Source organism: Ceratotherium simum, chromosome 2 (genome assembly GCF_057802395.1).
Source record: "Ceratotherium simum simum isolate JZ-2026a chromosome 2, ASM5780239v1, whole genome shotgun sequence".
NCBI lineage: Eukaryota > Metazoa > Chordata > Mammalia > Perissodactyla > Rhinocerotidae > Ceratotherium > Ceratotherium simum.
In genome coordinates, this window is record NC_141901.1 from 64,952,966 (window position 1) to 64,978,597 (window position 25,632).

General features: G+C 38.8%; 1 protein-coding gene across 6 annotated transcripts in view; it reads right to left on the minus strand.

Moving 5' to 3' along the window:
* Positions 1 to 25,632, minus strand: part of CDC14A (cell division cycle 14A) — a 155,713-nt gene that overhangs the window by 13,748 nt on the left and 116,333 nt on the right. For 3 of the 6 annotated variants that reach the window (XM_087446652.1, XM_004420778.3, XM_087446618.1), the window contains 5 exons: positions 17,988 to 18,147; positions 7,191 to 7,306; positions 5,311 to 5,358; positions 3,140 to 3,262; positions 2,077 to 2,410 (listed from right to left, as the gene is read on the minus strand). In XM_087446652.1, the coding sequence (XP_087302778.1) occupies positions 2,077 to 2,410; positions 3,140 to 3,262; positions 5,311 to 5,358; positions 7,191 to 7,306; positions 17,988 to 18,147 (781 nt within the window). Of the gene's footprint in view, positions 1 to 906; positions 2,411 to 3,139; positions 3,263 to 5,310; positions 5,359 to 7,190; positions 7,307 to 17,987; positions 18,148 to 25,632 lie in introns of those variants that run through there. The other 3 variants (XM_014780109.2, XM_004420777.3, XM_087446627.1) reach the window with 3 other exon arrangements.

A 25,632-nucleotide genomic window follows, 5' to 3' on the forward strand; every position in this document is an offset into this window, starting at 1 on the left:
CCTGGGAGGGTAAGAGGGAGGAAAATGTTGTCATGCTGGCAATTCTATTTATAAATGCTTTTCTTTACAATAAGATGACAAATTTAAGAGGGAGAAGAAGGAAATTGCAGCAGCTGCCCACACAAACTATTATTTTAACTTTAATTACTGGAAAATCACTCTATTCGGGCCAGAAGATGGAGGAGGGAGAGGAGAGGTGAAGAAAAATAAGAAAATATGGAATGAAACCAAAATTAAGTTATATAAACATGGGAGAGCGCTCAACGATCATCTAAAGAATTCTCCCATGCTTCCACTAGCAAAGAGGAAAACCAAGATCCAGGAAAAGCAGAATGTTATTCTTGTCAAGCTACCAATGCTTTTGGTATTCAGCTATAAATGTGGATTACACAAAACCTTTAGTCATGAATCTGCAAGATATTTATATAATTATCTATATATCTTTATGTATTACACTTTTCTGAAAATGGAAAGCCTTGTACTCTGGTCTAAAAAAGAGGCTGACCCACAATCAGCCTATGAAAATATGGACTGAACTCAATTCCTGCTGTGAAGTATATGACTTGTAAACCTAGTTATGAAAATGTAAATACCCTATTATTTTCCATCTAACCCCAGTTACAAGGATTTAAGTTTTACTGATACACATGTACTCATAACATAGTGGGATTAGTGTCAACTCAAGGAGTGAGGTGGCCTGGCAGTTGCCTGGGGACCTAACTTACACAGGAATCTAAAATAATGTTGAAAAACATCATTGGGAATAAAATAAAACTAAAATCAGAAAGGACTGTGTGTGGATAGAAAAAAAAAGGAAAAACTTTGGAAAGAGGCCTAAGATAGGGATGTGAGTGGTAAAGGAGTCCCATCAACACACACACACACACACACACACACGTACACACACGCACACTGCATCTTCATGTTGAAAGTGGTTTCTAAACTTCGATCTAAGGGAACTGGATCCTATTAACTCTTGCCCTGGGGCTACTGTTCTGCTGAGTGGGCCATGAGAGGCCCTGCCACCAGCACTTCTCCTTCCCTCTTCTCCCCTGCACAAATCAGCCTCTCCCTGGATAATGGCTGAGGAAATGTTTGAGAATAGTGGGCATGACAGGGTGCCGGAACGCAGCCTCCCCAGGACACCCGGAGCCTGCTTGTGCCCTGGGTGGAATCAATGTTGCACTCTGACATTTCCTTATCTGTGGGATCTATTTCTCCTTCCTATTTCGTCCTAGTTCTCTCAGATCAACACTCACATCCCCATAGATCTCAATTCCCTTTGAGGCAATAAAATGTGTGATTAAATTAATTCATAGCAGGGGTTGAACCAACAGATTATACCCTAACAGGGATTACTGGTTAAAATGGGGGCTTGGTAACCTGAATAGAGAGCTGATGGGTAAAATGTGTTTGGAGATCTTCCATCCTGATACTCTGCCTTCCCCCTCCCCTACATCCCAGATACCTACCTATAAGCCTTCCTTATAAACACCTTCCCCTTGCCATTTAATTAATTCTGGGGCAGTTCCCTGCAGGAGGTGACATATTCAAGGCCCTAATGGTTAGTTCTGAGAAGATACTGCTCATTCAGCACCATCCCCATTTAAATATTCCAAAATTCATTCATTAATACATGATGTGGAAAAAGCCATGGATTCCTACCACCACCACAACCAAAGCAAAGACCATCTATCATACGAATCAGCTCCTGGCTTTGCACCAAATATTCAGAGTGATTTGAAAACTTAACTGAAAAGTAACTGAAGTCAACAGTGTTCATGATGAAGGGAATGAAAGTTATTTCCTTTCTAAGAGAAATCACTTAAAAAGGAGTAGAGGGAGGAGAAGAAAAAGAAGGAAGGAAGAAAACCCAGTTGAAACTTGGCATTTACTTGAAGAGGAGCCAGCAGAATGGATGTGCGTGGACAGTGTCACAGCACAGAGGGAAAGCATCGATCAGAAGGCTTCCTTGGCACTATTACATTTCTTGGGTGGCAGCCTCGGCTGGGAAGGCAAGGCACGAAAGTTGCGTTCAGGGTTCTGAGGGCCAAGAGGTGGTGTCTGCAAACTTACGGGGATTGAGCGGCTCAGGAATCTCGCTGAGGAAGAAGAAAGGCCGGTGTAGGAGGGTCGGAGGACGGTGGTGTGCTCCTCTGTCTTGGCGCTCTGGGGGGTGGGCTGGCTGCTCAGAGTGCTCCCATCGCTGCTGCTGCTTCGGCTGTACTGGTTGTTGTTGAGCTCAGGGTAATTTCTGGCGGGTGGCTGGGAGCTGCCGTTCAAGAGGTTGGTGAAGGGGCTGGCTACGAAACCCGCCTTAGAGGACGAGGAGGTCTTTTTGTTCTCTGGATCATCTGTGGCAGCGTTCAAGTTCCCTAGAGAACTGGCTAGCCGGGAGTTTATGGAAAAGCTGAATGGAAAACACAGGTGAGGGGGGAAAACATAGACAACAATGTACACTCATGCAGAGCTCATGTTTCTAAAACACAGAATTATGACACTAGGGGAATGTGATGAAGACAGTTCTGATCAATGCAAATGGTGACAGAATGGCTTCTGTATCGCTCTTGGCAATATTACATGTGGCCTTTAGTTATACACATCAACTTCCTCTGTCAAAAGCAGTTAATTAAGACCCAAGAAGCTGGCTAAACCACTTTGACCAGAGATCTTGAAACAGAACATCTGGGGGTTCTATTTGTCCTGAGGCAGGAAGTAAAGGAAAAGGGCAACATAAGGGGAGAGTAAAAGCAGACTTTAAGTACAAGATTTAACTTAGACATATTCAATCACACGACTACATCCAACGTCCCTACTCATTTTAGTTCTGTGCATACACATCAGGGGAGAAATGACAATCACATACAGCATTAGTACGAGCAACTGAACTCCACTTTCTGGATCATGTCAGGCAAGCTGGAGATTCACCATAGAAAGGGATGCTACACAGCACTCCCTCCACGACCCTGTCCCTTGCAATTTGAGACAGAAGCAGAAACCCCAGACAGTCACAGAGCCTTTTCTGGTTTCTCCCCTTCTCCCTGGTCCCCTCCTCTGACAAATTTCAGCCAAACTCATTGTCTGCTGCAGAATTCCTTTACCTCCTGCTAGTGCCTCAGAAGAGGGAGAGAGAGATTACCTTCTTACACTGGCACCTGAGGACAAAGAGCCTCTGTTTATCCTCTTGGCCGTCGCTGAAGGGGACAAAGCCACTTTTGAGCTCTTCAAGGTAGACGCAGATCCTTGTGGAGAAGTACTCAATCTTTGTGGAGAAAAATGGGCAAAGTGTCACACGAAAGCTGTGTTATCTTAACATTCGGCAATCAACTAGGACAGGATAAACTCATAAACATTAACGTCATCATGGCAGGTCCTAATAACGGTGACAGCAGCAGCAGCCAACACTGACAACAGCCCTCACTATGTGCCAGGCCCTCTACTGAGCTAAAGACGGTAGCTCAGCTCATCCTCACGACATCCCTCTGTAGCTAAGATGCTATCCCTGCTTTGCAAGTGAGGAAACGGAGGCACAGAGGAAAAGCTCCTCATCCAAAGTCACTCAGGGAGCAAGTGGCAGAGCTGGGATTCAAACCCAGGATCTAAGGTCCTGCCCATGATCCTGCCATCGTTGGTCACTTCCCTTCCTTACTACGGCATTCATTCCTCCCACATCCTTAGATTGACTTCTTTATATTTTAAGTCTATCCTCTCCTTTCCACTCTGCAACTGCCCTCGGTGAGGCCATCATTATTTCTTATCCTTGACTACTGGCGTAGCATCTTTTAATCTTCTTTTTTAAAACTCAAATTCTGAATATCCTCCAGTGAAATCTAAAATATTTAATCATGTCGCTTCACTGTTTAAACTATTTAATCTTTCCTCGGTGCCCAGAAAGTCTACACTCCTTGGCTTGGCTTATAAAACCCTTAAAAATCTGGCATTAGCCTCTCCTTCTAGCTACACTTTCCCACTGGACACCTCTACTCCAGCTACACAAAATGACCAGAGCTCCCCGAATGGACTGCATTCACACCATGGTCCAGTTTGCATGTGCTGTTCTTCCTGCCACGGCATCTTCTCCTCCCTTTTCCTCCCCTCCACCTCTTCCCTTCCACCTCCATCTGACTCACTCGTATTGCTCATCCTTTAATGGTGCAATCAGTTGGTACCTCTTAGAGCAGGGCTTCACTGAATTCCCAGGCAGAGTAGGCATCCTGTTTCAACATATACTCTCACAGAAAATCATAGCTCTTCTACCATATTCCATTGTCCGATATTTGTCTATTTCCCTTGCTATAAGCTCCACTAAGGGCAAAGACTGTTTCTCATTTCAATTCCCAGTGGCCAGCACAGTGCCAGACTCAGAGTGGGTGTTCAATAAATGTTTGCTGAGTGGACAGAAAGGGAAACTTGACTCGAATCTGGACAGCCATGGTCCAGTTGTGGCTTTAGTACCAAATCAGTTTTATCCTAGACAAATCATTTAATGGAGCTGGACCTTGTTTTCCCATCTGCTATAGAAAAGCTTAATTACTTGTAGACTCTTTCCTTCATCATCCTCCTCCAAACAACAGCTTATGACATAGTTTGCCTCTAAAACAAGGATGGGAAAAGTTGTACAAGGAAGCAGCTCAAGCTTCTCCAGAAGTTTGGACCCTCTCAGAATTGCCGGCACTAAACAACCCTAAAACCTAAGGCTGAATAAGAACCAGAGGTGAGGACTGGATGAGTTTTTTTGCCTCTATCTCATCAACAGTTTTGGTCAAATGTTTCTACTGCCCTCACCAAGCCCTCCACTGGCTCTCGGTACCACTGGTACCCTGATACCACCCAGGGAGTGTTCGGGGGACATTTTTCTAGAGAAAAACACTAATGTTTCCACCTCAAATGGAGGACAGGGAAGGAAATAAAACTAGAAAATAAAGGAGGAGAACAAACACATGCAAAATAGGAGGAAAGAAGACTAACAGAAATGTTAAAAACTCAAGGTAAAATCTATCACGGGATTGAAAGGCACGGCACAGAGCAACTGTAGTTTATTAGAGATCCTGCAACATACTACGAGCACAGAGGACACTGACATCACCACCACAGCCACACAGGCCTGTGGGCACTTTAGAAAAACCAAAATCCTGTTCACGGTGAGCATTAAACATAAAGAGTATTATAACAATCTGGAACAGAAAGGAAGGAATTTAAAAAGCAAAAAGCTGTGTGCAGTCTATTTTCCTCAGTTTAAGAGTTGGGAAATGCATCTAAAAGGTAGCATTTATTTACAAGCTATTAGAAATTCAGCCTCGTTAACAGTACCTGAAAGGCTGGGACCCTGCTCTTGGCGGCCCTTTCATATCATCCAGCCTGTAGAAATCAAAGACAAATGCTCACATATCACCAGGCTCACACATTTCAGCAAAGACCAAAAGGCACATCATATGGAGTCAGATCGTTAAAAATATTAAATTGGCAAAAGGGAGAAAGTTTGCAAATGGATATTAGTACTCATTCACCTTATAAAATAAATCCTAGAAACAGCAAGAAATCCATTTTAGTCATTTTGTTTCATCTTGAATTTCATTTACAGCAAATTGTTTTTTAATCAGAAGGTGGTACTGCAGCCACTCAGGGTAAAAAATGTTTGGTGATGGTACCATGATGCTGTCAAGAAAAACTAAATTCAAGAAACATAAGAAAATTTGCAAGAAGAAAAAAAAAGTAAATAGAAAAACCGCATTGGAAAGAGCCTTATAAAATTTGTGTAGCGGAGATTCTCTCACTTTTTAGTCTATTTATTTGCCAAGTTATACTCCAACTTATCCCTTCCTCACCCTTATGATTTCTTAAGAATTAAATATAAATCTGTTTGAAATTAATTTTAACCAATATAAAGCAATTTCTCGGAGTTTCAAAGAAATAAATGGTGAATAAAAGAGATTCGTAATGTAAATTGATCTGGAAGACCCTCCCACTGACTTAGGCCATATACACAATGAAGAGAGCACAGACTTCGAACAGTGCAGGGTTTGAACATCAGCTCCATTCTAACTCCATTCCACTAGGGAGGATTTAACCTCTCTAATCTCTAGCAACCCATGCAAACTTGGTTGATGATGCACAGATTTGTACTATCTCAGTTACTCCTCATATCCAAACTAAGCCCCTAACATGGCTCCTGGCCCATAGTAGCTGCTCAGTAAATGACATCTCTTCCATCTTCTAGTGGCAGTTGGTGGTTATTACTAAGCACCAGGCTTGCTGTCTCATCTTCTCACCTTACTATAGAAAATGATTAACTCAACTTTGAGCTACATGAATCTTTATTTTTCCAGGTCAGGAAACCAGTACTTAAAGCATAGGTAACAGTGTGACCAGACTCAGTCTGACTGAAGTGTTATAATCCTCCCAGATAACACATGAAACTAAATTCCCTGTGGGTCTGTTTGACGTTTATCATACTGGCAAAACATTCTTCCTGCTATGTACGTCTCTCACTCCAAAGTCAAAGAAAAATAGCTATTTCCCATTATATTCATTTGTGGACTTGCTACTCCATTCATTACAATAAAGAATCTTGATTTTTTTCAGATTTTTGCACCTAAATTGATCCTGAAGTCTTTTTTTTTTAACCTAATCTGAATTATCAGTAGGTTTCAAATGTTGTAGTTAGAAGTCAAGTCCCATCAATTGATTCCGACGAGTAATTTCAAACTTCAAAATCAACGTGGTTTATAACTTTACAGGCACAGATAAGAATTGCTTATTCAATTCTCAAAAATAGAAGGTAAGGCTAAGAACTTAGGATATACCAAAGCCTTGCATACAATACTCTTCTGCACACCCTAGATTTAATACAAAAGTCTCAGCACACCTATGAGGATTCACGACAAGACAGGAAACTCTCTCAAAGGAGAAGAGAATTCCAAACAGAATTCGGAACAGAGTCCCCGAGACAACTAACTGCTTAGCAGTTAAGCTGGAATTCCAGAGACTGAGATGCAGCAGTTGCTTTCAATAAGTTCCTAAAACTTAGTCACTCCCCACAGTCATAAAATAATAAACAACACAACATAGTAATAAACCAGGAAACAAGAGGTAAACACGGTACTCACAGAATGATATTCAAAAGAGAGGATTAAATATTCTATCCGCAAATGAAGGCACAATATAAATTTAAGAGTTTAAAATGGATCTACCTAAATGCACAGGATGGTGAGGAGCGTGGTTGTCTCTGACTTTTTAAGGCACGTAGTTTGTCTCCCTGGGTTATACTATTTTTCATTTCCACATCCTCATCCTCTTCAAAATTATTCTGGAAAAAAAAAGCATGTTCCACAGAAAGGTCATTATGAATAATTTTGCTTTGTATAGACTTCTTAATAGATTATAGATTATCTCCATATATAGATACATTTTATATAGATTATCTTAATATAAATTATCTTAAATAGCTTTAGTGCACTATAAATTCAGCAGTGTCCACTTATACACTAAAGAATGCTCGACTAATCACCAATTAAATATACTAGTCAAATTCCAAATCAATGAGGCACAGGTGTGAATGTGGTAGAATTTAAAAGAAGCTGTTTGTTACAGAGACCACAACCAAAGAGATTTTCACGCAGATAAAATCATGCTTTGGAATATAGCTCAGACACAGGCTGGCTCAAGAGACGCAGTACAAATACGTTTCCAGATACTACCAGGATCCATCACTGCAAAGTCCATAACAAGCTGTTCACAAAAATGAAAGATAAAACGATTTAGGATATCTATACAGTTAACTTATTAACACTAGTAAAAGTACTCAAGACCTTTCTAGAAAGAGTTAGAGCTTGCTAATTGCGAAGCTGTGTTTCTTGTTGAAATCAGTCTTATAGTTTGAAAAATATAAGTACCACGCGACGTCTTTTTGCACGCCAGCTCACATTTAATTCTCACAACCAGCGGGGAGGGTACTGTTACCCTTAATTTCCAGATTAAAAAAAGGAGGTGTGCATGGAAGTTAAGAATATTGCCCAAGCTCCCCTGAACTCTACATGACAGAGTTATGATTTTAAAATCAGATTTCTTGTCCCCAGATGCAATGTTCTTTCTGGAATATATGCCACAGCACACTAACATTGCACCTGAAAAGAATGTATTGTGCCTGTTTCTTCATCTGAAAAAATCAAAGGGCTTGAATTTGCTAAGATCCCTTCCAGTCATAAAAGTCTCCTCTCCTCTTTAAAGGTAGAACTCTAATTTCATGAAGAATATACAAAAATATACTTCTCTCTGTCACATTCTAGTCATTTCTGATAGTAATTCCTGGATTAAAATACTTCTTCATTCCCTGCCACCTATGTTGGGTTCCATAGATACATCTGGGGCTCAGGATGCATGTCCTGGGCAAAAAGACCACACCTCACTACTACAGCTCTGAGTTTAGAAAAAATAAGACGTAAAGAGCACACCAATGGGAAAGAAGAAGAAATGAAGACGATGAAGATGAAAGTTTCCTAGAGGAGGCAATCCCTTAGCTGAGTCTTAAAGAATGAGTACAAGTGAAGCAAGCCCAGATCACAGGAAGAGGCGTCCTGGCAAGCTCAACAGTCACAGGATCATGAAAACTTCAAGTCAGAGGATTCTCTTAGAGTTATAAGTTGCCCATCCATAAAGTCTCCAAGAATAGGTTATATCATTCATCTCTGTGCATACAACCCCTGTGGGGGAGGAATCTATTTCCAACCAAGGATGCCTGCAGGAATAGAAATCAGGCAGGCCTGAACGCTAGGCTTGCTAGCGGGATGGTACACCTGAGAAGCTTAGCTTCATCCATCCCTCAGTATGCTGGGTTGTTACCAGGTGCTGGTACCTGATGGAAGGACCAGCACATAGCAAGAGTCTCCAGAATATAGGGTGGGGCCAAGAAGTATATAAGCCTTCATGAGCTAGGCAAAGAAAGCTTCCTGAAGGACCTGACAGGATCCTCACCCCACTCAGTCAGTTTCATTGCCTAATGGGTGCCTTTGTGGGAAAGCTAGGACAGCTTGTTTGTCCATCCAACTAGAAGGATCCTTGTGTTCCCAGCTCTGAAATGCCTTCAAAATTCTAAAGAAAAGTGATCCTCAACCTGGAATTCTAAAATTCAACCTATCAGTCAAGTGTAAAAGTAGAACAAAGGTATAAAAATTTACCTCCCACACAATCTTTCTGAGAAAACTATTATAGGATGTGCTTCAGGAAAAAGGAAAGAAGACAATGTGAGATCCAGGAAAATAATGGATTCAACTGGAGAGTGTGAAGAGAAGGCCCCAGCTCAGAACAATATTCTCAGGCTAGAGAACAACCAGCACAGTTTAGAAAGGAGAGTGTGTTCAGGAAAAGAATGGACTTGCTAAGATTTTTTGTTGTGTTGAGATTTCGAAAAAGTTTTAAATTTGGGGGGGTAGGGGGGAGTGATGAGAGTAGCATTATCTTTTCCCAAATACATAGAAAACTGTGCAAATAAAAAAGGCAATTAACTCTAGGAAAAACAAAGAGAGGTTCAACAACAACAAAAAATCCTAGTGGACTACTAAGCTTAACATTGAACAATATTTACATAGTAATAATGTATACATTATTGGGTTTAACCAAAAATTATGATACAGTTATATTGGGAAGTTAGGGGGAATGGGATGATAGTAAGGTAGGAAAGCTAAATCCTATCCACCATAACCAGGAGGGAAGAGAAAAATCTCCAAAATCAAGAAATTTTTTAAAAATAGCATTATAAGCAGAATATTTAGAAATATGGCAGTGAAAAATATTAGTATAATTTGCTTCGAGGTTCTCCACTTTGGGAGTGGGTCTGGGGGTACAGAAAGGTGGAAAAGGTACTGAAGTTTTTTATTAGAATTTAATGCTTTTTAATATTTCTAAAAGTGTGGTCATGTATTACTTGAAAAAATAAATACTAATTTAAAAAGATATACAGTTAAACAAAAAAATTAACAGTATATTTTACATTACAGTTACTTTAAATGTGTTTTTGTCTCCAACTCTATTGTAAATCTGAAAAGTCAAATCATTTTCTTTAACTATAATACAATTCAAACATGTAGAAAACGACAAAAATACTGTAACAACCATGCATTCAACTACCCAGATGTAATATATTTTTTACTTAAGCTCCTTCTCTTAAGGAGTTTACTTAAGTGCCCTGCTCTCAAGGAAAAAAGAAAACATTCCATATAAAGTCCCAGTTCTCAACCTCTGGAAAAGGAAACTATGTCTTTCCTAAAGAAAAAAATATATATTTTACCATATAGTACTTGTTTATCGTAAGTAATAACAACATACAGATAAGAGTGAAAAAAATATTAAAACCACCTATATACTTACCACCAAAAGCAAAACACATTAGTATTCTGGCATATAGTCTTCCAGACTTTTCCCTGTGCTATACATACCCACCCCCAACATACTTCTTCCTCACAAAAAGAGTTTGTATTATATATGCTGCATTGTGACTGACTTTTTCACCTAAAAAATATACTGTGGAAGCATTTGAGGGTAAAGTAAAAGAACCTCTACATTATCATTCTTTATGGCTCCATAAAATCCCATTGTCTAGATATAGAAAATTTCATTTATTTTACCCTGTTTTCTGTCTTTCAGCTCCAACAAACATCCTCCTATACACACATGGTTTTTGAACACTGTCCTATTATTGCCTTAAGATAAATTCATAGAAGTGGAATTGCTAAATTCATTTTAAAGTCCTCTGCTACATATTATCAAATTGCCCTCCAGAAAGGCTGTACCATTTTAAACTCTAACTAGCAATGTGTAAGAGCTTTTTATTCCCTAAACTCTTGCTAATACCACATACACTTCTTTAATCTCATACAACTTAATAGGCATAAATAGCATCTCATCATTTAAATTTGTGTTTCTTTCATTTCTAGGGAAGTAGAGCATTTTTTATGTTTACCAGCCATGAAGTAAATTTGTGTACATGACATTTTCATATTGATTTTTAAGAGTTCTTTACATAAAAAAACCTTCATTTGGGGGCCGGCCCAGTGGCACAAGCGGTTAAGAGCGTGCGCTCCGCTGCGGCAGCCCAGGGTTCGCCAGTTCGGATCCCAGGCACGCACCGATGCACTGCTTGTTAAGTCATGCTGTGGTGGCGTCCCATATAAAGTAGAGGAAGATGGGCACAGATGTTAGCCCAGGGCCAGTCTTCCTCAGCAAAAAAAAAAAAAAAAAAAAAGAGGAGGATTGGCATTGGATGTTAGCTCAGGGCTAGTCCTCCTCACACACACACACAAAAAACTTCATTTGAATATGTTGCAAATAGTTCCTCCCAACTGATTACTGTGAGGAGAATGAATTGGAGAAGGTCATGACTGCGGGGTGGGAGGAGCGGGGAGCACAGCTAAGCGGCGACTACAGTGGTCTGGGGAGAGATGACGGAGTGGATTAGGGTATCAGACACTGCTTAGAAGGCAGGACCTGGGGAGGGAAAAAGATCTAGACATGCAGAACACGTCTGCAGAAATCTACTAAAGTATAGATCATATTATTTTTTGTCTCAATCTATCTCCCCTTATTTTATTTCTGTGGCTACTGTATGAAGTTTGGAGCATTATTTAGGACTAAGAGGTATAGAATGTATAAGCTATAAAATTCTCAGTAATGAATGTTCTTCCGTATTATTCAAAACACATTTAAATTAAACTCTCAGTTAGTAATTAATGTTATTCAAGGTTATTCAAAACACATTTAAATTAAATTACAGAATTAAGAAACCAAAAAACCTACAGGAAAAAGGACTTCGGCCTCCAGGAATCTTGACTACAATACACAGACACGAATATAACTAAGCCCTGTATTTATTAGGGGCCCTATAACATACACCAGGTCATAAGCTCCTGGGGGTGGGGGTGTATATTAGAAAACACAGTCCCATATATCCTGAGGCATGAATCAATCCCAAGAACTGGTGGACCTGGGGCAGTATGAAGACTTCTCATCAGGTGTGCTATTTATTTATTTATTTATTTTTGGAAGTTCCTGACTTCTAAATTCTTCTTTCCTTTTTTTTCTTTTAGCAGGGAAAGATTCGCCCTGAGCTAACATCTGTTGCCAATCTTCCTCTTTTTTTTTTTCCTCCCCAAAGCCCCAGTGCATAGTTGTATATCCTAGTTGTAAGTCCTTCTACTTCTTCTACATGAGCTGCTGCCACAGCATGGCAACTGACAGATGGGTGGTGTGGTCCCATGACCCAGAAATGAACCTGGCCACCGAAGTGGTGAGAGTGCAGAACTTCAACCACTGTGCCATCAGGGCTGGCTCGTTGGGTGTTTTTTTTGTTTTTGTTTTTGGTGAGGAACATTGTCCCTGAGCTAACATCTGTGCTCATCTTCCTCTATTTTGTATGTGGGTCGCCACCACAGCATGGCTTGATGAGCGGTGTAGGTCCGAGCCTGGAATCCAAACCCGAGAACTCGGGCCGCCGAAGCAGAGCGTGCCGAACTTAACCACTACGTCACCGGGCCTGCCCCCATCAGGTGTTTTTTATACCAAATTCATTCCTCATGATGACTAATGAACACAGTCACAAATGATGAATGCAGAGAACCTAACCAGGGCCTCCCTTACACTCTGCGGTTCCAGCCCCTCTCCCCACAGGGTCCCAGTGCAGACCTTCTCTTGCCCTGAACTGCTCAGGGAGCAGCAGAGTCCCTGAAACAAAGCCACATGGCTGCTGGCAAGCAACAGTGAAGGAGCCTAGTCCAAGGAAGACCCTCATATCTTCGCTCCCCCAAGGAAAGGGGCCTGTGCTCAGACTCCCCATTGCCCTCTGGAGGGTCTGAGCATCAGCGCTCTTCTTTTTGGATACCAGCCCTACATTAAGGCAGGCAAATGAGAGCAGACTAAAATACACAAAGAAGGACCATTTTTAAAGATACGCTTATTTACAGATGATGGTCTAGCTAAAGAACAAATAATAGGGTAAAGAATGAAGATTCATCTTATTCTACCAGTCGTTCTTTATATATAGACAAGATGAAAACCAAAATAAAATAAATTAAGTTGTGTCCATAGATTTTAGCTGGATAAAGTAATTACTTACCAACACATTAATAAATGGTGACAGAGTACGCTACTGGGAGGCCATGGTTTGTGCCATTCAGAAAAGATCTATTAGATAAAATATAGCACACTAGGGAATAAAGATGGAAGAGTTATAATAGAAAAATGACCTAAAAGGAGAGTTTGAAATAGAAACGAGTAAAAATAGAAGTCAATGGACTGGAAGAAAAAGACAGAAATGGAATTTTTAGCAGATTTCAATGATTTGGCTAGGAAACGTGGCTGGGTCATCTCTAAAATTCTTTTCAGCTCTCAGATGTTGACCCATGAATGTAAAAGTTGGGGAAAGGCAAAGATAAGCTTCATAATAAGGTGCTTCTAATCAATAAAAAGTTTAGATTTATCAGAGCCCCCCCAGATCCGTCTTCTCTCCCTCCTCGCTGCGGCTGGTTCAGAACTTTATCACCTGCACCACTCCCCCATCACCAACTCCCTGGCCTTCCACCTGGCTGGACACAGACTCCAGCACACAGTCCACACCACCGCCACAGAGATCTCCCCAAACCATGAATCCCTGTGCCCACTCTCCTAATAGCCTCTGGTGGATCCCAGCGGCATTCAGATTGGAACTGGAATGCCTTAGTGGTCCTCAGAGTGGAAAGAAAGGTGCTTAAAAGTAGAACCTTATAGATTTAATTTTTACTTCATAGATTTTTTTCTAAGAGGCACCTTGATCATGAGCATTTGATGTAAAAGAGCAAAGGATTTTATAAATCACAGTATCTCAGTGATGTAATTGAAACACTACATTCTTATTTACCTGACTGTCAATTTATGTGAACTCTGCTGAACGTCAGCAGCACCTGTATCTAATTAATATCTCTAAGTCAAGAGCGTCTACTGATTGGTGTGCTAATGTTGGACTATGACTCTAGAGTAGGAAAAAAAAGGTAAAAACAATTGCAATTCCAGGAGAAATATATTAAGACAGGCTGGCTAAGGTTATGTTCAAGATTACAAGATTATGTTCGAGATTACTCTGTCCTCCATATTCCAGTATGGAATGTACCGCCATAGTGAGGACCTCATGGAGAGGCAGCAGGGTCCAGAGAGAGGCTCAAGGTGGGGTGGCTGAGTGCAGACTCTGGATCCAGAGATCCTGGGTTCAAATGACAGCTCCACTGCATACTTTGTGATCTCAGGCTGATGGCTTAACTTTCTTTACCTCAGTTATGTCATCTGTAAAATGGGCCTAGTAATAGTGCCTATTTCATACAGCTGTTGCAAGGATTAAAAGGGTTAATCCATGTAAAGTGCTTAGATCAATGCCTGGTGCACAGTAGGTGCTATTTAGGTTATTATTCTCTAAGCTCCTCATTTAACTCCTTAAATATCTACACCGTAAATAAAGTGCTTTAAATTCCATCGTCTTAAAGCCACTCTTTTATAACCCCAATCCATAATGGACCCTTAAGCACACGAACGTCAAAATTAGCACTTACTGCTGGTGTTATTTTGTATTTTAGCATATGCTACCCTTGGATAGCTTGGATTATTACCAATTTCGTGCCTGTGTTCTTGTTTGTTTCCTATAAAACTGTAAGCATTCTTCATATACTCAAGTGATATTCTCGAAGGCCCCGTGGTCTAGGAATAGATTCATGGCAGGGGCAGACAAAAGCCTGGATCTTTTTTTTTTTTGGTGAGGAAGATTACATCTGTAAGCTAACATCTGTTGCCAATACTCCTCTTTTTTTGAGCAAGATTGGCCCTGGGCTAACATCCATGCCCATCTTCCTCCACTTTATATGTGGGACTCCTGCCACAGCATAGCTCGATAAGTGGTGCTTAGGTCCATACCCAGGATCCATACCTGTGAACCCCAGGCCGCCGAAGCAGAGCGCACGAACTCAACCACTACGCCACCGGGCCGGCCCCGTGAAGTTGTGATATTTATAGAGTTCATCGTGGAACAGGGAAGGACGATGGAGGACAGGTACAGTGCAAAGCAGGCGCTCAGAGCAGGGAGCCCAACCTAGACCTGCAGGGTGGGCTGTGTGTATTCAGAGCTCCTAGCCCAGCACTGAGGATCAGGTTCAATAAAGGCAAAGCCTCTATTTTTAAAAAATTTCTCATAATTCTAAGTGTGCTAAGAGAATTCACTAAAGCCACAGCCTAACCCATTACTATGGCCTGAACCATTCCGGTTAATACTTTGATATTTTCCTTTCACCCACCTCCTAAGCACTGAAAAACTATATATGCACATTCCCAAATCAGGTGATTACAGAGCTTCCTAATAATCAATCACAGGAAAGTTCCTGTGGACCTAGAAACAAACAAGAACACAGGCATGAAATTGGTAATAATCCAAGCTATCCAAGAGTAGCATATGCTTAAGTACAAAACAGCACCAGCAATAATTTAGTTTCTCTGCTTTCAATCTGACTTTACTTTTTAAAAAAAAAGGGCAACCTCTAGAAGAATACGGCCTTTTTGCACTTTCTTTATGTACAAACTAAATAAATCCAGAATTTCCATGGGCTTCTGTTCTGAACACTGGTACGGAACTTGAAACACATTAAAATCCTCACAGCATTCTCAACCTATTTTCTCACTTGGAATTCACAAGAATGATAAAGATATCCCTCATTCCATTACGTTCACTTTTGAGTAAACTAACTCCCCATGTTCATGACACGTTCTGGAGCTGGCACCAGATAAGCATGGCAAGAAACAAGCTTAGAAGAGTTACTTGCACAAAGCATCATCTAACTATAAAGCGGTCCAAAACCCGTATATACGTCACTGTCTAAAATCTCAACACACCATCATTCTCTGGTATTTCTGAATTCTTTCATTTCTCTCCTCTAATTTCTAAAGCAATAGCACTTCTGAATGGTGAGAGCTAAAATAACTTTTTTGGGGGGGTGCAGGGAATAGAGAAGAGAAGGTAAAACAGCCAACATCTGAATATATGCTCATATTTAAAACTGACTGATTTTAAATTTCAATCATACTGCATTCCTTACCCTTCCAGTGATAAATAAATGTTAATTATTCTTAAATTCAACAAATTGGGATCTAAAAATATATGAGAATGAAGTATTCTAACTACCAGATGTGAATTTAATACAGATTATGATATGGAAAGCATTATGTTCCTACAAAATAAACATGTTTCTCAAATAGATGGATAAATCCATGTGTGTCTTTTCAGAGGTCATAACTAAAAGTCCTATTTATTTGAACTTAACCTGGGAAGGAAATGCTGACCAGAGCAAGAAAAATGTTCTCGCTCAGCTATATCATCAAATAAAAACGTCAGTTCAGATAATTTTTGTTTGCTTTGAATAGGCTAGACTACAACACAGAGACAAGAAAATGTCAACAAAGGCTCTGAACATCAACATGACCTTGGCTAAGATTTACATTTCGTCAGGACAGATGACTCCAACAAGTAAACTTAGCCATTTCATCAGGGGCTGTCCTGGAAAATACACTACGGGGCTGAAAAACTGGATCTTTCAGCAGCTCCCATCCTTTGTCCTCTCCCTATCTCCAAGCAGGCCCCTTATCTTTCCTGGTGAAAGAAATCTGTTTGGGATTGTTGATTTAAGAGAGCTATGATGCATTCCTTCCATTCTGGGTTCCCTGAGGGCTAAACCTGAGCCACAGGATTTTCTCCAAGGTCATTGTCCCCGTCTAATGGGTCACTGCCTAACAGAATGTAAATCTACACTCGCTGCTTAAATTTTTTTTTTTTTTTCCCCCCAAAGCCCCAGTAGATAGTTGTATGTCATAGCTGCACATCCTTCTAGTTGCTGTATGTGGGACTCGGCCTCAGGATGGACGGAGAAGCGGTGCCTTGATGCGCACCCGGGATCCGAACCCGGGCCACCAGCATTGCAGAGCACGCACTTAACCACCAAGCCACAGGGCCGGCCCACGCTGCTTAAATATTTTTAACAGCTTTTTTGCTCCTTTAGGGACATAAAAATATAAATATAAATCAGGTGCTTTGCTTCACCTCAGGCACACTGTGGTAGAAAGAACTAAACCAGGAGTTAAACTCCAAGTCTCAAGGTGGTCCTACAACTAAACAACTCTATGACTTTGGGCAAGCAACAAATTTTGTGAGACTCCAGTTTCTGATCTGCACGAGAGAAGAACTAGAACAAATAATTCCAAAGTTGCTTCTAGCTCCAAAAATGCCCATGATCCTAATTCTTAGTAAGTCACTTCTGTTTTTATTCAGAGGTAGTAGGATATAAAAGAATATACCTGAATATGATAGAATATAATAGAAAAACACAGATTTGGAATCAGAAAGACATGGATTGGAATCACTGAGCTTCGAACTTCTCTGATACTCAATTTCCTTACTATAAAAAAGAGGTAAAATTGCCTAAGTCACCAGGTAATGATGAAGATCAAATCAAACAATGTACATCAGCTGCTTAAAGCGGTTTGTTTATAAGAGCCTCAATAAAAAAGCTGCCCCTAATTATGTTTTCAACTCTGGACTTGCTTTAGAAATCAATACAAATTGGAGGCTTTCAAAGTACTACTTGTGGTACGTACTCTTTCTTCAATTGCCACATTAAAATTTTTCTTCTTGATACCTATCTCCATTTTTAAATAGATATTTTGCCTTTCTATTTCCTTTTTGTAGATATTCTCCAAACCAGAATAACCTCCTTTATGATTGTACTCCTTAAATTACATTTTTTTTCTTTTTAAGGATAATTGCTTTCTTTGCTCTGATTCTTGCTTTATAGTGAGTGATTTTACACCTAAGAATTTGGTACTCTCAGTATCTGAGAGAAGAGACCCTGCTACGTTAAATGTGTTCAACTGGGAAACAAAGAAACGCAGAACGTTAGTCTTACGGAGACACAAAAATCTTCCTGCGGAAAACTCACCTCTCCAAGTCTTTCCACGTTTTGTATTTTAGATAAGTTTCCACCAATACACATATCATCCAAGCTAGAAAGAATTTTATTAATACTTCCTTCACTGGATGGTCTGTTTTTCAGTTTGGATCGGAAAATGTCTCCTTGGACCCATAATGATGCCTGTTTTCTGTGAAAAGGAGAGAAAACAAAATAATCTGTAGAATAAATTACTATTGTCTGAGAAGTATGATATCTTATGGATAAAAAGATTAGCAGATAAACATTTACAAATCAGACTAGACATATTATGAAATCTTAGAATAAAGAAAAATAAAGTCACTTTCTAAGGGCCACAATAAATTACATTACAGCTCTATATTAAACACAAATACCCATCTTCCATTATATGTCTCGATAACCATCCATGGGTTGAATATTAAGGTTCTCTGATGCTTAGAAAAAATCCCACAGCAATAAAAACTGAGAGCACATTTGCCTTTTAAATGTAAATTTGAAATATGTAAGATATTTCTCAAATAGCAATTTAATATGTCTATAAAAACAGCTGCAATAAATTGGACTTAAAGATGTAGGTGAAGGAACCTGAGTTAGATAGAGATATTACCTTAAAAAGTACTGAATTCCTAATTGTGTGTGGCACCATGAAAGGCCCTGAACACATAACTTTAGAAACCCACTCTTATAATCTAAAAGCAAGGTTTATAGCCTCAGTTAGATTATCTTGAGAAAAAGAAAATATACTGGAAATTCATCTGTAAGTTTTCTTTCATTCAATAAGGCACAGTTACAACTGTTTTCAAGGTTATAAGTAAACAACTTAAAATATGTAAGCAAAATGACAATCTGGGGCTTTTATTTTTGTTGATGGAGGCTTCATACATTTCTTTTAAGATAAATCAACCCACAGAATAGTTTTCATTCTTTTCTATACCATGCTGTACAGAACAGAATTAAACTAAAAACATTATGGTCATCATAAGGAACATCAATATTCAATAAAATAATGGTATTATCAAGGAGATGCCACCAATAAGAACACAGATTTATTTTTTAAGGCAACAGGAAGACCAAGCAATACTTTCTCTCAAAGGTTCCACATACTACATAAAATCCAGGTTAAAACTTGAGGAGAAAAACAAAAAAAAAAAAACCCTCCCTGAACTGTATTGGGCCCTCAGGAAAGGAATCCACCTTTCCTTTTAAACAAAGTTTACTCTCAAATCAGAACTTTATTATGCATGGTTAAATACTGTTGAAAATCTTGACGAAAAGGTTAATCTTTAAATTACAGCAAAATTTTATATGTGCAATCCCTTCAACCAAGCAAATCCACATCTAGGCATCATCCTACAGAAATACACACCTGTGTACAAGACACAAAAATGCTTGTTGCAGCATTATTTGTAATAGCAAAATACTGGAGACACCCTAATGGATAACCAGATTATTAAATTACAGTAGATCCATTCTGTGAAATATTATGTAGTCAATAAAAAGCCTGAGATGGACTTACATGTGGTGACAGGGAAGAGTGACCACGAAATAAAGCATTAGTGAATGAAAAATATAAGTGACAGTGTGAGAATTGTGATCACATTTTTAAAAAAAAAAGGAAAAAAGTTACAATATTAACAAAAAGTTCACAATTATCTAGAAGAATATACACCAAAATATTAACTAGTAACCCCTGAGAATAGTGACAAGGGAAACTTTGGCTTTCTACTGTATAATGTCTACACTGCTTGACTTTTTTTAAACAATGTGCCTCATTTGCTTTTGTAAAAAATAAGTGATCTGAAAATAAATGAATAAAAATAGAGATCAAAGCAGAACAAAGCTAGAATAAGTATGAAGAGGAACCTTTAAAGCTGCTATCACAAAAGATAGCAGGCAGCACATCACTGCATTGTATTAACCACATTATTCATAAGTACCTTCAGAAGCCAGTAGAAGAAGAGCCAAAATGTTAACAGCATGGGGTGGGACTGGATGGTTGGGGGACTTTCTTTTTTCAAATATAATATCCTAACCTACTTTCAAATAAGAGGTTTTATTTACTTTTTGCTCATTTTTCAATATTTTGCAAAGAAAGCAAAAGAGAATAAGAAATATCTTTATATCCAATTCCTGAGACAGCCAGTACAGAGGCTCTAGCTATAAAATATGTTGTCCACATATAAGACTAACTTACCATTCCTAACAGTGTTCTAAAATTGAAACTAGTTTAAATTATGTTTAAAAACTTCCAGCATGTTTCTAAATAGATTCAATTTCGGTGAATTTTTAAAAATATGAATAAAATTAAAATTCCAGAAATAGACACACACCAATTCACTAGGGAGTGTGGCAGTATCTACCTTCTATCGTGCCAGATTTTTTTGCTTTTTGAAAGCAAACCACTGAGGAGTATTTTCTGAGCTTAGAATATGTAAACTGATGAGGTTGGCATAACCATCAAGTCACATTTAATTTTTCTATACCAGCTGTAAAAATGTGTAGTCAAAATAAAACCTTCTTAATTTTTTCTTCCTTTGTGGAAATCTTTATAAAACCTTGGAATAGCCTTCCTGATACTTTACATTTTCAAAAATTCTTGCTTTAGTTTTTTATGCCTCCAGAATTCTTACACTTAATGTTACATCTATCGTAACCTTTTATCTGATGCTTGAATCTTTTATCCTTCCAATAGTAGTAAATGAACAGCATAGTCCTTGATAGGGTATGAAAAGTTCAAAAAATAACTGTTAAATTCATAAATGAATGTCTTGGGCCTCTGGCGAAAATTCCCACTAATAAAGAACTACTATCTCACAGGGAGAGAAGACTCAGCTCTGGCAGATAGTGAAAAATTCAGGTAAATGAAATACACACAAAAGATAGGGATATACAGATAAGACAGAATTCCTGTCCCTCAAGAAATCCCCAGTTTAGTATGAGAAAAGTAAACAACTGAAATCCAATATTAGAGCCCTATGACCAAGATTTGCTTAAGACCCTAGGAGAAGGAGCCCCTAATTCAACCTGAAAGAATCAGAGAGAAGTTCTCTGAGAACCTAGAAGTATCTAGAAAGATGAGCAAGACTTAGCCAGCAAAGAGTATTCCCAAAGCAAAGAAAACAAAGTGGGCTTGAAGAAACAGTGACATCAAAGAACACAATATGTTCTGGAAACTGGGTTGTTAGATTCGGCTGAAGCAGAGGAAAGAGAGAAGTAGGTGGGAACCAGCTCACAACCGGCCCTGCACGCCATGCTAAGGAATTTAGATTTGATCTCAAAACTGAAGGGAAGACCCTATAAGGGTCTTTAGGAATAAAAACATCAAGTGGAAACAGAGGGAGAGAAGTTGGAGGACCTAAGAGGCTAAACTGAGAAAAATTCCAATTCCAATATGCTATAAAATAAAAACTCTGATGCTGCTGCCAACCTAAAGATGAAAATTACAGAGTGACACCTTTCACTTGCTCAGTTTGAAACACTCAATCTGCCCCATCACAGGAAAGACTTGATGTGAACCTGAATATTAAAGATGAATAAGGTGTCAAAGCTGATTTGCGTGTTGCTAAGCGATGCTGTACGCAAGTGCTTCTTAAGAAAAAGCAGCACTTCACGCAAATACCTTTTTTATTGACAGTGGAAACCACGCCAGCTTTTATTGTGGTGTCTATTACTCCTTAAAAGCCTCATCTCAAACAGAAAAAGTAAAACATGCATTTTTAAGTATTTAGCATTTAAAAATCAAATCCTATGTAGCTAACACATCTGCTCAAAGTAAATCCTCCAGTAACGTAGTGCATTTTCTAAGAGAACATGACATTATTGACCCTCTGCCAAAAGAATGTGTGCTTCGAAATGACAGGAGATCTGTCTTGATTTGAATAGAGCCTTGTTGAGAGTGCCAGTGTTAGGGTCATTGTTTTTTGACCATGGCCTGGCCCTAGGTTAGTCAGGTTTGGGTTAGCTAGGCCAAAACATAAGAAAATAACTAATTAACTTGGCTTTATTATGATCCAAGTCATTGTTAATTCTGATATAGTACCTTCATGGTCTTTTAAAAATGTGCTTTTAAAACTCCTCTAAAGAAAGTCAGGTCAGTTGTATTGTTATAGATATTTCTTGTTTTGAATTCAGAACACAATGGCAGTCAGTGTACAGCTTCTTCTGTTTGTAGCGGGACCTCTTCTCCCTCACTGTCTTGAGTGCAACCTAATCCTATTTCCACACCATCCTAACTCTTCATGACTTCTTCCATCCTGGACACATATTCTTCCAGTGTAACCCAACCCTGACCCCAGTGTCCATCCAAAGCCACCATTTGGTCACTTTGTACAGAAACACAACCCACTTTCTAGCTCAACCTAGGCCCACTCTAGCTGTGACTTGAGCACCAGTCTGCCCTGCGTACCTCCTACTCCACCACCTCAAGGCTATTATGGAAACAGAGGTAGTTGATGGTTTAAAGAATTGGCTAATGAAATAGTCTAACTTGATATCAAAGGAAGACAGACCAGAAAGCAGTACCCAAGATTCAGGAAGTGGTGGGTTGACAGGTATTCAAGGAGTTCTACTCACACTTTGGTACAAATGGGAGATTTCAGAGGAAGATGTTTAGAAAGAGAATTTATGAGGGTATGGGGAAAGCTCTTGATTCGGAAACTCTGTAGATATCAACTTACACCACATTCAGTTTGGTGCTTATAGCATTTGGTAAGTTTCACAACTGGATTGAGCAACAATAGAAATTAATAGTTCAACCATTGCATTATATTTCAGGAAATTACCAAAAAGTAAGATGAAGAAAACTTGTTCAAGAAAAATGCTTGAAGCACAAGAAAATGTAGTTAGAAGACAAAAACTGAGTTAGGGAGTTCCTAAAAAGATTCAACTGGCTAATTCTAGTTTAGGTATAGAACCTCACAATCAGGGGCTAGATCATGGGTACCATGCTAAAATACAAACTTGACAACTAAACCTAACACATTATTGCTTACTTTTTTTTTCATCTCTAACCCTTTTTAGACAGGGAACAAAACAAAAACCATTCAATCTTCTATCTTCAGTAATTGGCATGAGTATTTCAAGATAAATTTCTGATGCTACCACTGCCAAAAATTCTTATATATACTTTATCTTTAATACTTGAACCAATATTGAGATTTTATTTTTGCATAGCCAATAGATTCAATGTTAACTGACAGTCAATAAATGGATCAAGTGATGCAACAGTAAATATTGAAAAGCAATTCAGAAGTTATAAAAACTTCTAAAATGTTACTGCAAAAATGTGACTGTCAAATAAATAGTGCACACTCAAACCTATGCAAGGTACTTTTTATTCTAATAAATAAACCACCATATTGTTTACTGTTATTTTAAATTCTTCTGTTTAAAATATTTCAGATTTTAATTTCTATATTTTAGAAAAAGAAAGTTCTTAAATCTCTGAAATAGGTTATTAAAAAAATTAATCCACATTCCTTGAGCTACTATATGTATATAAAAAAATAAATAAAAAAGGAAACAGTAAGAATCAATTATAATTAAAAACTCAAACCATTATGGTTAGACATTTTCAAGCATTTTCCTTGAACAAGTTTTCTTCATCTTATTTTTGGTAATTTCCTGAAATATAATGCAATGGTTGAACTATTAATTTCTAATGTTGCTCAATCCAATTGTGAAACTTACCAAATGCCATAAGCAGCAAATTGAATGTGGCATAAATTGATATCTACAGACTAAGAATGAGCCACAGGCCCCTGTTACACAATTTAACAAGCATCACATCTGGGACCCGCAGCATCTGGGAGCTTGTTAGAAATGCAGAATCTCAGGTCCCACTCCAGACCTACTGAACCAGAAACTGCATTTACCAAGATCTCCAAAGGATTCCTACACACTTTAATATTTGAGAAGCACTGTAGACAACTGAAGGCTTACAACTAAATTAGAATACTGAACAATATCCAACCAACTGCAAGTTGATGAAAATATCCATGATAATAAAACAGAATAGGGAGATTTTTAATTTATGGATTTAGGAATGAAAAAGAGTTCGACCACAAAATTCTTATTTCCTTAAAGATAACTTCATTCAAAATGGAAGTTCCACTTTGCAAACACAGAACTCCCTGCAGGGTCCAGATTTAGGCTTTATGTGAGTTCTCTCTGTCTCAGGAGGAAATTTAAAAATAAAAACAAGATCCTCTCAGGCCCATAAGTAAAGGATCTCTGTGAGTTGTAAGTCCCCATGGGAACCCAATACCAGTCCCTCAAGGATCCCTTTCTAATGAATGAAAGCTTTAATGGGTCATGATCCAGAGGTCAGCATAGTGCCACATGGTGAATATTCAATAAATAGAATCCAACAAATCATAAAAGCAGCCTGATCTCATCTTTACACTTCTACAGGCTGTCTCTGAGAAGGATGAGTTTAGCCGTGGCTCAATAATAAAAGAGATGTGTTGTGCACCATTTTAAGAACTTTCAGGATGTTTGGTAGAAGACATATTTTGGGTTCACAATGGTATTTTTAGCTTAAAAACCTCAGCTTTACATAGAAGAAAAACACTTGATGGTTGTTTTGCAAACAGCTTTATGTATATCCTAGACAAAAAATTTAAAAATAAAATTTCAGACTATAACAAAGGAGATGTCTTGATCTGCCAATACATAAATTCATCAACTCACAAGGATGCCAATAAACATCTTTCTTACTTCTGGTGACATAAGAGGAAGGTTTCTTCAAGACATAGAAATCAAACACCTGAACATATTTTGGTGTTCAAGGACTAGCAGGATGTGACAAACCAGCTCTCCTAAAGTCACAGATTTAGCATTAACATTACCTAAAAAGCACTGATTGGATTTTTCAGGTCTGAAAGACTACAATCCCTCTAACTTGTTCAGTCATTTCTGACAGATGAAAACCTATCAGAAAACTTTTTAATGATCTCATTTCTTTCCTAATGAATGTGTTACTTATTCATGCTTTTGCGCCATCATTGACGTCACTCTCTTCATCTCTCATATCATTAGTCAGTCTTCAAAGCTCTTTGTCTCTCATATCATTAGTCGGTCTTCAAAGCCTGAGATTTGTTTCCTTGAGATGTCCCTGGTACCCAGCTCTAACTCTTCACTCCAACTTCTAGCCCCTTTAGCAAGTCCCCATCCCCTTCTGGATTACAGTAGTCTCCTTTTTAGCCTCTCTGACTCCAATCCCCCTCCATCCAATTAATTTTACATATTACTGCAACCCAATCTTCCTTAAACAACATATGGATTACAGGACACTCCTATATCAAATTCTCCAAAGGAGAAATATGATGAATAAGGGAAGAGGTTCAGATCCGCATATATTACTATACATATTTACTGACATTCTACACAGATGTATTAGTTTCCTGTCTACATAAAGCTGTTGTAACAAATTACCACTAACTCAGTGGCTCAAAAGAACACATATTTATTTACTTTCATACAGTTCTGGAGGTCAGAAGTCCAATATCAGTTTCACTGAGCTAAAGTCAAGGTATTGGCAGGGTTGGTTCTTTCTGGAGGCTCTGAGGAAAGAATCTGTTTCCTTGCCTTTTTCAGCTGCCAGTGGTTACCCCTATTCCTTGGTGTATGGCCCCTTCCTCCAGCTTCAAAGCAC